Source organism: Tyto alba, unplaced genomic scaffold (genome assembly GCF_018691265.1).
Source record: "Tyto alba isolate M040663 unplaced genomic scaffold, T.alba_DEE_v4.0 Super-Scaffold_28, whole genome shotgun sequence".
NCBI lineage: Eukaryota > Metazoa > Chordata > Aves > Strigiformes > Tytonidae > Tyto > Tyto alba.
This window is the reverse complement of record NW_024881302.1, coordinates 17,373,819-17,386,686: the sequence shown is the minus strand read 5'-3', so window position 1 is coordinate 17,386,686 and position 12,868 is coordinate 17,373,819. Positions and strand designations below refer to the sequence as shown.

At 47.1% G+C, this 12,868-nt stretch overlaps 1 protein-coding gene across 3 annotated transcripts in view; it reads left to right on the top strand.

The window, feature by feature from the left end:
* The window catches only part of CLUAP1 (clusterin associated protein 1), a 70,826-nt gene extending 59,742 nt beyond the window's left edge, over positions 1 to 11,084 (top strand). Inside the window, exons 11-13 of one of the 3 annotated variants that reach the window (XM_042798823.1) lie at positions 7,881 to 7,936; positions 10,206 to 10,259; positions 10,785 to 11,084. In XM_042798823.1, the coding sequence (XP_042654757.1) occupies positions 7,881 to 7,936; positions 10,206 to 10,259; positions 10,785 to 10,937 (263 nt within the window). In that variant the 3' untranslated portion in view covers positions 10,938 to 11,084. The remainder of the gene's footprint in view (positions 1 to 7,880; positions 7,937 to 10,205; positions 10,260 to 10,784) is intronic. The other 2 variants (XM_042798824.1, XM_042798825.1) reach the window with 2 other exon arrangements.
* The last annotated feature ends 1,784 nt before the right edge of the window (positions 11,085 to 12,868 follow it).

Below are 12,868 nucleotides of genomic sequence, written 5' to 3'. Positions count from 1 at the left end.
GACTTCCTCCCTCTGTCTGTAACAGGTGGGCAGGTATTCCACTGTGTTCTGCCAGTATAGAGGCAAGGTTCTCATGGAGAGATAATCTCTCTTATTAGGCCACTTGGTATAATTGAGAAAAATCAACACACTTTCACCCTCAAGAGTCTTTCCTCAGGTTTGTCTAGATGCAGCAAAATTCATACTAAATGCAGCTTTGACAGTATTGCTCCTGGTTTTATTCTTTTAGCCAATTAAAAGACTTGAAGGAATAGCATTTAGTTTCCCGCGGAGCAGAAAAGACTGTTAGCTGCAGGAGACATGACAGGCTGCTAGCTCCTGTGGTACAGAGAGCAAATCAAACCCTTATTCTCCATGTACAAAGAGGAATAGGCAGCAGCAGGTTAAGGAGGGACCTGTGACGCGCTATGGAGCTTGTACCTCCTTTGAGTTCAATGGCTGTGATTCGACAGTACAGCAAACCCAATTTTAGGAAGCCAATATGACTTCTGTATGAGGAGGAAGAGGGCATGGGGTGAAAATAAATGGCTAGGAAGATAGTTGCCAAACTGACAAATGCTGGCTTACTGGATTTGTGAAACTACAACCTGTTTTGTTATCACAATATCACAATTGCAGGCAAGTGTCCTTGATGGGGCTTATTATAATAGATCCATGTGTCACTAATCATTTGGGTTTTTTTAAGTAAGAGAACATATTGATTTATGTTGCTTTTAATTTGAACATTGTCAGTGTCAATAAAAGTTCACATCCGCTTTTATTTTGTCTGGCAATAGATAAGTGAGGTTCTTACACAAAAAAAAAAAAAAAAAAAAAAGATGCATGGACTTCCCTGAGGTCAAACCGCAAGTTAATGATGGCATTTGGCTGCTAAGACTGTTTTGCCAGAGAACCAAAGAAAAATAAATTCTTGCCATGTTCAAGGTCTTAACTGTCTGCAGTGTAGAGAAACCTCTTGCCTGACACAGGCTATAAGGCAGTAGTTTGCAGCAGGATGGCTGTTCATGGGCAGATGGGGTGGACATCAGGGTAAAGAATGCAAAGCCTTGTCCTAGGAATGTAGAAGTTGCCACATCAGGTGAGGCGTGAGGTCTGTCCAGCCTGATTTTCTGTCTCCAGCACTGGCTGAAAGAAAATGCCTGGGGAAGAGTGTAGGAACTTCCTTCAGGTTCCCTCCCGCTCTCAAAACTGTTTCAGTGCTCATCAGGGTTTCCTGAGCTGGCTGTGGTTTCCACAAATTTAGTCTATCCCTCAGTAGGTGTTCAGGTTTTTTTCTAAGAACCTTTCCAGTTTCCCCTTGAACTAAAGTGGATTTTTTCCATCCGTACTATCAGAAGTGGCAGATTTGAAGCGATGTTGTGATTACATGTGCAGATCCATCTTTCCAGTCTTATTTGGGCCAGAGTTCTGAAATGCATTTTGGCATCGTGAGCAAATTCAGGATCTCTCTTCTTCCCAGTGGTAGCACCGGCTGTTTGGGTAGGCCGTGGCAGGGTGACACACACTGTGCTTGGAGCAGCGAGGTAGGCGGTGGGAATGCTACTGAATGAAACAGAAATGATCCGTGCTTGTGGAACTGTGCCTGGCTATAGTAAATCACCCTCTATTCCCCACTGCCAGGATCTTTCAGCTGAAAACCAATTATCTGAAGGCATTAGCTTTTACGTTTCCTTTTATAATGTTGGGGTGAAGGGGCGGTTTTGTCCTGTTCAGACCACAGAGACCAGTTCACTACCAAGACAATAACAACTTCAGCCCTGTTTGGTCTTTATTATAAGAAGACAGCTTTATAAAACTCTGAATGTTTTTCAACAAAGTCAGTCCAAAAGTCAAACAGTGGGAGAGCAGCTCTCTTGGAGCCTCTTACCTTCACAGAACTGACCCAGAGGATCATTGTGGTAATGATGTGCTGTCAGCCAGGTAGCGAGTGTACTTGCTACTGAATGGATAAAATATTTGCCTGTGAAAACCTGCACTGTTTAACATAGCAAGAAGAAATATATCTCTGGATGCAGCAGATGAGAATAAAGGGGTTTTATTAAGAAAGCAAAGTGTACCTCGTTGGAGGGAATGGAACCAAGTCTGTGACAGTCAAACTGGAGATGAGCTCCCGGGCTGCAGCCAGGCCTGCCGGGATCCCCAGCCCTGCACAGATGCACCTCCCAGAGGCAGTGCACGCAGAGCAACACATATACAAAGCATGCTGATGCTGTTGTGGCAGACACACGGTGTTTTGAGATGATGTTTAGCCTCCCTGTCTTGGTTTTCTTTTTAAACTTGAACTTGTAGGAGTACTTAAGTAGGAGCTGGCTAGCTGGGAAAGGACTAAAGGTGCCCTGCATGCTGAGGGGAAAGCTGCGGAGGTTGAATTAGCCTCATTTTTAAAATCCTGTAGGGAGAATGGGAGCTTTGACATAGTAGCAAGAAATCTTCTCAGGTGAGCCTACACTGTCCTGTTTGTAAATCCCTCCATTCAGCATGCAAGCTGAAAAGTAGAAAAGTCCTGTTCCCAGTGGAAATGACCAGATTCCACTTGTGGAAATTCTCTCGCCACCTCATGACCATGTTAAGATTTCTGCTACTGAATTTCTAGAATGTTTTCTTTCCTCTCTCATCTCCACAGGTGTGTAGAAACCACAGGTGTGCCATCAAAATGCAGGGGAGTGGAGGGATTCAATTAGGAATGTGCAACAGCTGCCTGCTCCTTGTTGGATGTCTTGTTCACATTAAGTTCCTGTGGTTGTCACCTGCCTAATTTTTAAACACATGTGAAATGATGAGTCTGTTTCTTCCCTTCTCTCAGGTTGCTAAAGGAAATTACATCTCTGAATCCAAGACCAAGAAATGCACGCATGTGCATTTATCTTTACAAGATGAAAACAAGTCTGAAGGTTTTCTCAAAATGTTTGATTCTTCTCTGTTGTGGAAATGTGTCTTGATTAGAAAAACATGCTGAAGCCCACTGCAGTTGTCTAGACATCATTCAAATGCTGTGTGATCCCATCCCTGATCTCTCAGCTTCATCGGTAGGGACAGCTACCTCTTTCTGTCATGCAGCTTAGTGGCAGATGTGGTCTCCCTCTTTACTGTTCCCTAGTCATTCCCCCCCAGTCACCCTGCTCATAAGCCCTTAAGAAACAGTGATCAGGGTCTCCCTACTGCTGCAGTCAGAGTATGTGGAGTTTGTGTTGTTGAGAAAGAGAAGAAAACGTCGTGGTCCGAGTCATGCCACCCTTGATAACTGAAGTGGCACTGGGGAGGATTTCCAAGGGTCTGTTGCACATGCAAACTCTAGCCGCAGACTCAAGAAACTGTCAGTGTCCTCCTGATGTCTCAGCAGTTCCGGCATGGCAAGGCCTGAGTCTCAGAAACACCAGGAATCTGCAGTTCAAGTGCTCCGTGGGGCTTGCAGGTACACTGCATCTCATGCTTTCAGAGGCCAAAATAGATTCTGATGCCTGCACAGAAGGGAGAGTTATAGACCTGTTGTGGCATCAAGTGGACAGAGGTGAGTCAGATATGAACAGCAGCTGTGAGACAGGCTCTGCTGGGCACTGAACTTTTCTTACCTTTTCTTTCGATATGGGATTTGTGATTATTGTTTGTAACCCCAGAGCTCCTTTGAAAATCCCTGCCCAATTTCTTGGCAGTTAACAAGAAATACAGAGCAACAGAAACAAAAATTTCTTCTCACCTGGCCAGGCTGCTCTCTTCCTGATGGTTCTTCATGAACCCTGGTGTTTGCAAGCATCTTGTTGCATGTGTTTGCCTTGCTTCAAAGTCTGTGAAAGTGAGGAGATGAGAGGGTCTGGATTTCACATGTACCATGGTGGTGGCGGACAGAGAAGTCTGAGGTCTGAAGAATGGGTCTGGCGGGAAGGTATTTGGCTGTGCATTAGCAGGATTCAAGTTCTTCAACTGTTTGATAATGGATGAAGTCAAGGGGAAAAATTTCACAAATGCACCTGCTCTCAGAGCACCTCAGAGGACTCCACCAAACTGGTATTGCTCTCCATGAACTTTTGAAAATAAATTCCTTCCTTGTGAGCTTCACCAAGTGCAGTTTTACTCTGATGGGGGCTTTGTATGCATGGCATACAGTGGGTCTTTGTGACTCTGCTCCTGGAGTTGAATCTACTTTTCTAGTAAAACAAATCAAGTCCTAATTGTAAACCTTATAAAAGGACTTTGGAGAGTCAGATTAGTCTCTTCTTCCTTGCCTCTTCAGGTCAAACAGGAGGGAAAAAACCTATCAACACTGTAAGTGTTTGAGCCACTGGGTCTGACTGTCAGTACTCGGAGGAAGTTAACCTGGGGAGGGAGAAAGCTGATAGAGCTGCTCTTCTCGTTTTCATGTATTTCTGGTGGATCTTTGCAGATTCTCGTCCTCCAGTTAAGAGTCTGCAAAGTCTTTAGTTTTCTGATACAGCAGCTGCTGAACAGTATTACCAGGCTCATGTAGTTGGGAAAAAAGAGGCAATCAAGTGTGTTTAGAAATGCTGAAAAGGGGCTGTGACTAGAATTCACAGAAATTAATTTGTCTTAACTTGAAACAGAGCTTCCTCCCACCCTCTCGGCATCCTGTCCCAACAGAGCTGTCTTTGGCAGTATGCTTTGTGTCAGGAAAGTTAAGTGCTCCCTGGGAGGGAGGAGGTGTTTCCGTATGCTTCCAGCCTGTATCCTGGCCATTGCAACACTGGAGCTAGTGGAGAAGGAGGAGAGGTTGTAGGTCTGAAATGGTGGGAGACAGATCACTCACTTCCAAGTGAATTTTCTTTTCATAGAGGTGTAAGAAATAAATAGAAGTATGCTCACGCTGGACAGCAGCTGTGGTGTGCTTAATTAATCACTGTATTTTGGCAATGCCTGGGAAATGGTGCTGAGATCAAGGCCCTGTGCTAACGGCTGCACTCGCACTTAAGAACACAGTGTCCGAAGGGCACACAGATCATAAAGATCAGGCAAAAGATTTATCCCAATTTTCTGTGTGTGGAAGTGATGCGGAGGAAAGGGAGGTGTCTTATCTGAGCTCGCGCTGTGAATTTGCATTAAGAGCTGGAAACTGAAGGCAGGTCTCCAAACTGGGAGCAAAGTATTTCAGCTGCAAATCTACCTTCCTTTCATGGTAGGTTGCCCTAACCTCTCAGGTTAAGTGTTGCTTCATGCTGTCAGGCACAGGGTTAACATGTAGCCACTGCTGGATAAGAAGATGTAAATCATTCTAGTCCTGTGGATCCATTGTAGGCAGCTGCACAGGTTAGTGCAATGGCAAGCATCACACACAAAGGAAAAATGGCAAATGCTCACAGGCTTAAAATCGTGGATGCGCGTTCACTTCTGATCTTTGATGGCTCAGTGGCTGTAAACCATGGCGATGCACGGAGGTTAGATTTGAATCCAAAGGTGCAGTGAATTACAGTCTGTTCGTTCTTAGCATTTTACCTAATTATCACTTTGTACAGCCTGTCCCGGCTAAATTCACATTATCTGTAAGTAAACATAACAGGCTCTCACCTGCTTGGAAGCTGCGTGAGCCTCTGTGGCCAGAGTGGTGCAGCACTAACGCAGCAGCAAGCTGAGCCCAGCTAAATTGAACCCAGGAAATTTCAAGTGGCACAGCCCCCCGTACCTGCCAGCTCCCCCGTCCTGTGCAGACGACTCCTCTGTTTCCTGCCTCTGCCCCAGTACGCCACGGCCATCTGCCACTCCTTGCTCCCACGCACGGAAACCCGGGGGGTTACGATCTGAAGGTTAAAATAACACTCCTGCCTTTGTCACGGAAGCTCTTCTACCAGCGTGGAAGATCTGCTTTCTCTCCGGTTCGGGGTACAGGGCAGTGCACAACCTGGAGCTCCAGCCCCCCCTGCATCCTGGGATGTCTCCTGTGGGTGTCCCAGGGTTGTGCTACAGGACCTAACGCTGCTGATCTCACAGTCACTAGTTCAAAGAGGTGCTCCCGGCTTAAATGATGTAGGGATCAAAGTCTGGGCAGTACCTGATTGTCGTCTTTCTCCAAATGTAAGCAGTTAGACGCCCGTAAGATGTCCTTACTGTTCCCACTGATGGAAGAGCAGCATCTGGCATCCTGCAGACCTTCCGCCAGCATTCGCTGAGCTCTCCCCTTGGCATCTTTGAACTGTCCTATTTCATCAGGCGTCCTTGTGTGATATCTTGATTCTCTTTTATATTCATAGGACCTCTCTCAGCTTTGTCTTACCAGTAGATTTTAGGAGCTCCCTGCTGCTTTCTCCTTTGAGGTAATAATTCCCTATCTAACACTTTATGTTGAGCCTTCTGTGTAGCAAAATTGCAGTGAAACTCTTGGAGCCATCTGTAGGCTGGAGAAAAATGTGCTTCTGTGGCTGTCTAACAATGTCAGTTGTAATCGTCTCCAAATTCACGTAGTTTAGTCTGGCGTACCTTAGAGCAAAAGTCTCCAAAGCTTGAAGAGAGATCCTCTGTCCACGAGTAATTTTATAATTCCATCTCCACTGCCTGTGTTACCAGCAACCAGACAGATAGAGGACACAGCTTCTTATTTAAAGATGTAAGATCCTTTAAATTATCTGCCTTGACACAGGAAGGGTTTTTTGGTGACTTCTGGTTGAGTTTTATCAGTTTTTGCTATAACTCACCCAAATCATTCTGCAGAGGGAACGAAAGGGATCGGTCTTCCTTTGTACTTTGGGAGGTATGAAAAGAGTTTTGACAGGATGTATTTTAAAATTTATTTGTTTTCATGCTGAAAAAAACCCCACACACACACACAAAAAAAAAAACAAACCAAACCAAAACAAAAAAACAACAACAATTTTGTGTAGAATAGAAAAATGCATATTTGGCATAGAGAAAAACTAGTGATGACCGGAGATAAACAGATGGTCAAATGTGATGGTCACAGCAGGACTGTTAAATAGGCATCTGGTTAGTGCTGAGTGACTTCTGGTGGCTGCAGAAAGCAGGCCTGAGTCACCCAGTCAGCCCACACACAGAATTTCCCCAGTCACAACTCTGCCACCCATTCCTAACACCTTCTGGCCTCCCTTCCTAGCAAAGGAGACCACGTTAGCATCCTCATGTGGCCTCTGCCTAGCCAAAAGGAACAAAGCAAGGTACAAGTGTATTCTCCCTTTTCAGTGAGCTCCCTACAACCCTGAGATTTCCACTTCCCTCTTCAGACTTACACATCCAACTCTCAGCAAGAAGTCCTTGAGGTTTGCCTTGGCACTGCCTAGGATTCCTGTGAGATGTCAATCCTTACTGAATATCAGAAAGGATCTGAGCATAGTCAGCTCTCTAAAGACAGAAGGCTTACCACATGGAAAAGTCAGGTTTTTGTTCTCTGTGTACTGAAGCCAAGGAGGAAGGAATATGCCAATTCACAGACTTGTTTAGGTTGGAAGGGACCTCTCGAGATCATCCAGTCCAACCCGTCTGCTCCAAACAGGAGCAGGTTGTCCAGGACCACAGCCAGTTGGGTTTTGAGTATCTCCATGGATGGAGGCTCCACAACTTCTCTTGGCAACCTTGTTCCACTGTTTGACCACCCTCACAGTAAAAAAAGTGGTTTCTTGTGTTTAGATAGAATTTCCTGTTTCTTAATGTGTCCATTGCCTCTTGTCCTGTCAGAACTGTCATACTGGCATAACGTAGCTCTGGAAATACCATCCCGACAGGAATTTCTGTCAGCCTTACCCTCTTCTACCTTCTCCTGAGCTCTGAGGCTTAGCAAGGGAGGATGACTTTACATGCAGTGGAATCTCATCCTCTCACTGCCATTTGACTAGTCCTCTAAAACGTAAACTCTGAACTTGATCGTTCATTCTCCCTCGGTGTTAGCCGTGAGCCAGGCTGTGCGGTGATTCTTTTTGCTCTTGCAGGAAGAGCTGGCACACGGATTGTGGGAACAATGCAAGGTGGAGACACGGAGGAAGATGTAAGTAACTATCCCCATCCCATGTGCCTGTAGAGCTTCTCTGACAGTGCTTTAGAATGACAGCCCTCTGCTCAGCTAGAGAAACACCTTTTTACTTGGTGAATCTTCATGCCCCAGGCCTGCTTTTCCCCTCCTTTCCTCTAGCTGACTGCTCTCTCATCTGCACAGACGCAATATTTTCCCATTTTTCTTTTGCTTTTGGAGCCTCTGTGCACTGCCCGATGCTTCAGCCTCAGCCTGCAGTGCAGAACTAGTGGCACACGGGCTGCGGGCATGCTGCTTTGTCAAGCTGCTGGGGCGCATTGCTGGGAAGAGGGGAGCAGTGCAGTGTAGCAGGAGTTAGATGCATGGATCTAAATCCCCTGCACTGCTCTAAAACCACACTCCTTGGAGCCCTCTCAGTGGCCTGTGCTAACAGCATCAGCCCCTCAGTCCTCCCGATGACGGGACAGGGATGAGAGCAGAGCTGTGAGCTGTGGCCCTGGGGATCCCTGCGTTGCAGATCAAGCTGCCCCATGACTACCAGCTTTGCATCTGGTTACGGTTGACCTGGCGAGCGGACAGTGGCTGAACATGTGGGTTTGTACAGCAGGCACTTCCTCCGACTGCTGTGCTCAGCCCTTGGCATATGTGGGTGATCTTTCTATGCCTCTGGGCACTCGTTAAGTGGCTACATCTGTACTAGGGAGCTGAAGCCAGCTGCTGTGATACAACTTGCATCCATATGGTAAGCTCTCCCCACCATCCCAAAGAGGTGCTGGCATCCAAGCTGCCAGCCAGGAGCAGTGGGGCTGTCCCATTCCCCAGGTGATGCTAGAATATTGTTTTGGAGAGCGCTGGTTGGCACAGGCCAAAACTGTGCTAGAAAATGATACGAATGCTTAAAAACTACGATAACTGTGAGCTTGTGTTTGAACCTGTGCGGTCTCTTAATCTCCTAGTGTAGATGTAGCCTTTCTGTCTCGCTCTCCAGCGGACACCTCACCCAGTACTGCCTGTCTAGATGAGGAGGGCATGCCCAGAGTTCAGACATCTCTGAAGTCCTGTGCTGCTGGGGGATTATCTGCCTCTCTCAGTACTGCCCTGCCTTTCGCTGCCTCCATGACATAGAAATTAAGCCTCCCTGAAACAAAGAATTTGCTTTTCAGAAATCCCTTCATAAAAGCCCATTACAGACACCAGACCCTGGGGGAGCAGCAAAGCACTGACTTAGATCAGGCAGAAGAAGTTAATGAAGCTAGCATGGCCCCAGACTCCCCAGGAGGAGGTTTAAATGGGAGAGAAGCAGATGGGGGAATCCACCTCTACAGGACATAAGAATAGTGGGAAACTCACGATGTTCACCACCACATAGAAAGGCCATTTGCGGTGGCTGGCTGGCGCTGCTGGCTTAGCCCTGGGCAGGCTGTTTCTCCTGCAGGCAGGGCCAGAAGAGAGAAGATAGCACCGCTATTAAGGGTTCATTGCAGAGACCTGGAGGTACTAGAGCAATAAGGGAGTTAAGTCTCTTGCCATTCTTTCTGCCCATCCTCACCTTTTCTCTGGAAAGGAACTTGCAGACCATGCTCTGCTGTTTGCTTCGGCCGGATTGGATGTGGTTAAGGCTGTTTGTTGCCTTCTGAAGAATGATGCGCAGAAGCATTTCTGGGTAGGGTCAGGTGTGCCAGTGCTGTAGGTGAAAATGTTTTGACCTTAGTCATGGTGTTGCCTGATTGTCCCCGACCATGTTCCTGCCAGCTTTGGATAGTCACTCTCCACAATTTCTCCTTCCTTCGGACTTGCCTCTTCACAGCTTTCTCCCCCGTCTCCCTGCTGGCACAGCCCCAGCACACTCAGGCATGGAAAGCCAAGGCCTTCAGCCTCTTACTGTCCTCAGCTGCAGCCACTTCAGTTGCCTCACGGCTTTGCCCTCTTAATGCAGCATCTCAGAAGGCACCAGGGCCCAGGGGCTTGCTTAGGGACCCGTGCAGGCGTCTACAAGTCTACGATCCGGGAAGAAAACTAGTGAGGCTGGTTTGAACCCCTCAAGGAGTTAATTATGTTATGGAGTTGAGAAGAGAGGAGGCTTCAGCCTGCCCAAGGGCCAGCAGCTGTTTGCCCAGCCTCTGCCACTCGCTGGCGTGGCACATGCCTGAGCTGTACCTGCCTTTGCTGCCTTCTCCCCTGCTCTCATTCTGGTTACCTCCTGTTTTCTTTTATATTCTTGTGCTTTTTTTTTTTTTTTTTCCTGCTCTGCCTCTCCTGTTCTTTCCACTCTGGCTCTCCAAAGGGGAGATCTGCCCCAGCACGACCAGGCACACGCAAGATCATCACCAAGGCTCAGGTGGGTTTTTCTCCTGCAGTTAATTTTCTTCCACTACACCTTGATTCTTTGGTCTCACAATAGGTATCACTTTAAAGTTAAACACCCTGCAAGGCTTTTAATACCACAGATTCAGCAGAATTCAGGGAGTTTGTTTTTGTCAGCCCCGTGAAGTGGGGAAGGAGGTTTTCAATCAATTGAATGGAGCAGCCACTGTCTAGCAAGGTGGGGAGCTGCTGGTGAAAGCCATGTGGGCCATTACCTCCCAGAGGCTGCTCTGGCTTTTCATTATTTTGGAAGGCCAGCAGCAGAGCAGCCTGGTCTGGAACAAAACCTCTTGCAGGCTCTGCTGCAGCTCCCCAGAGCAAGTCCAAATCTGGATGCATACCAGTCCAGACAGACCTTCCCCATAGCCCCCAGGTGTGCCATTGCGCAGAGTGCCAGGGAGGAAGCGACTTCTCGTCAGCCAGCAGTGCCAATCCTTTACTTTTGAGCTGGCAAAGTTGCCTTGCCATCTGAGAACAAATTCTCTTTGCTTTCCTGCAGGAGGACTCGGGGGATAGTGAGATTGACCTGGATGAAGATGAAGATGAGGAGGAGGAGGATATGGAAGACAACAGCATGGAAATCTCCCCAAGTAAATCCAGTCACCGAGCAAGGAAGCCGGAGCCTCTAGAGGAAAGCGATAATGACTTCTGACCCTTTAGTAGCAGGACCAGGAGGCATCTGGAAATACAAACTTTGGAGAGCATGCATGCCAGGAGCTAATGTCCTGCCATTTGAAAAGTGCTTGTCAGCATGAATTCAGGAGTTGGTAAATAATGTTCATTAAACTTGAAAATTAAACTTGGATTGCCACTCTTGTGACTCTCAAAGCATGAGCAGTTTGTCCATAATGAGAATCACAGTAATGTGGAGTGCTGTTATTTCCATAATTTCATTAGAACTGGCCCTCATGCACTGCAGTGCCAAAAGTCGCACTCCAGTGAGCAGCATGTGCTTGATTTCCCTGCATTTTATTATGTCCAAACAGATTTTTTTGGCTTAATGCAACTGGATGAAAAGCTGCTCTGGGAACACACTTAAATTGATTTTAAATCTGACTTAATCTATTTATCCTAAACATATCCTTTACTTAATCAAGGGCTTGCTTCCACAAAGCAGCACCAGTTGCACTAAGGGAGTGGGAAACTAGTGAAGGGGACCTCAAATACCACCTTCAGTGCAGCATCTCAGGATTTCAGCTGTGTCAGGGGGAATTGTTCTCGAAGTTCAGTGAGCTGTGCTTGAGCATTCTGAGGGCAGCCGTGCGAGACAACACTGGAACTAAATCCATATGAAATTAGCCCTTTAATTATACCGGCACTTCTGGGGTGGACTGAGATTGAGGCACTCAAATGGGCCAAAAGTTGGGCTTTCATTCAGCAGGTTATACTGATGCCATCAGTGAAAATGTATTCCAGCGAATGCAGAAGCTGGAGTTTGTCTGGTGTGTTGCCTCTTTCCTTTTGTCTCTGCTTTAGCGTCACAATTTGTCTTCACAGGAGCAGAAATTGGTGCTTGTTTAGAAGAATTCATTTCGGTGTGTGTTCATCAGGACAGATGAGCCCAGGCTGTTTTCCTGCACTTCTCTTTTTTTACATCAGCAAAGTACTTTGTTTTCCCCCCATCTGAAGTCTGCAGTCAGGTCCAGCCCCTCTGTTACTGTGCTGAAGGAAGGAATACAAGTGAGTTACTGGAAAAGCCAAGAGCTTTTTCATCTCTCCATGTCTCTGGCCCCAAGGGTGGAACCTTCAGCCCCAAGGCACTTCCCCACCAGCAGAGCTCAGAGCTTGAAATGTCACATCAAGGCGGGACAAAAGATTAGAGGTAAATACAGCACAGTCTTTGTGTAGTAACAGGAGGTAGGTGGGCACAGTGATGTGCTCAGATGCACATGGTGCTACAGGCTTGAGCTGAACTGGCTGGCAGTTAGGACACCTCCCTGCACCCTGCAGAGTTAATTGGCATTTTGCACCTCACTTCCAAGAAAGCAGGCACAGAAGATGGGGTTCTTGGTGCTAGACAAGTGCTGCAAAGCCATCAAGGCGGTCGTGTGGCAGCCAGTGAGAAAGCGTGTCTGCCTGCCACATCCCTCTCCCAAGGGATGAGGACGTCCTGATTTTGGGACCTGTTCTGAAAACATTTTTACATGTTACCCAGGGAATCTGTTCTGGTCTTCCCTGTGTGCTGAGATATTATCCATGAGAGAGATTTCCCATGAAACTGGGCTCAGTCTCCAAGTCTGGGCTGCAGTTTCAGAGGTACAATTTTCTATATGGTATTTCCCATATTGCAGACTGAAATGGAAAGCTGATTTAATACCTTTTGTGCCCAGAACTGGAGCCTCTTCAGGCAGCACTGCCACCTAGCCTTTCAGCGCAGCCGGCTCAGCTTTAGGGTAGCCATGGTTTGCATTGCTGCTTTTGGTACCAGGCAGCTGCTGGCAGCCACCCCCCTGTGCCAGTGGAAATCACACCCTCTGAGCACTTGAGCTTTCAGCTCAGGTGTCTGTGTATAGCTAGGTATGTGCATATGCAGACAGATCGATTAAATATATTTCAAATTGTTATCCCTCTGTTTTCTGGAGC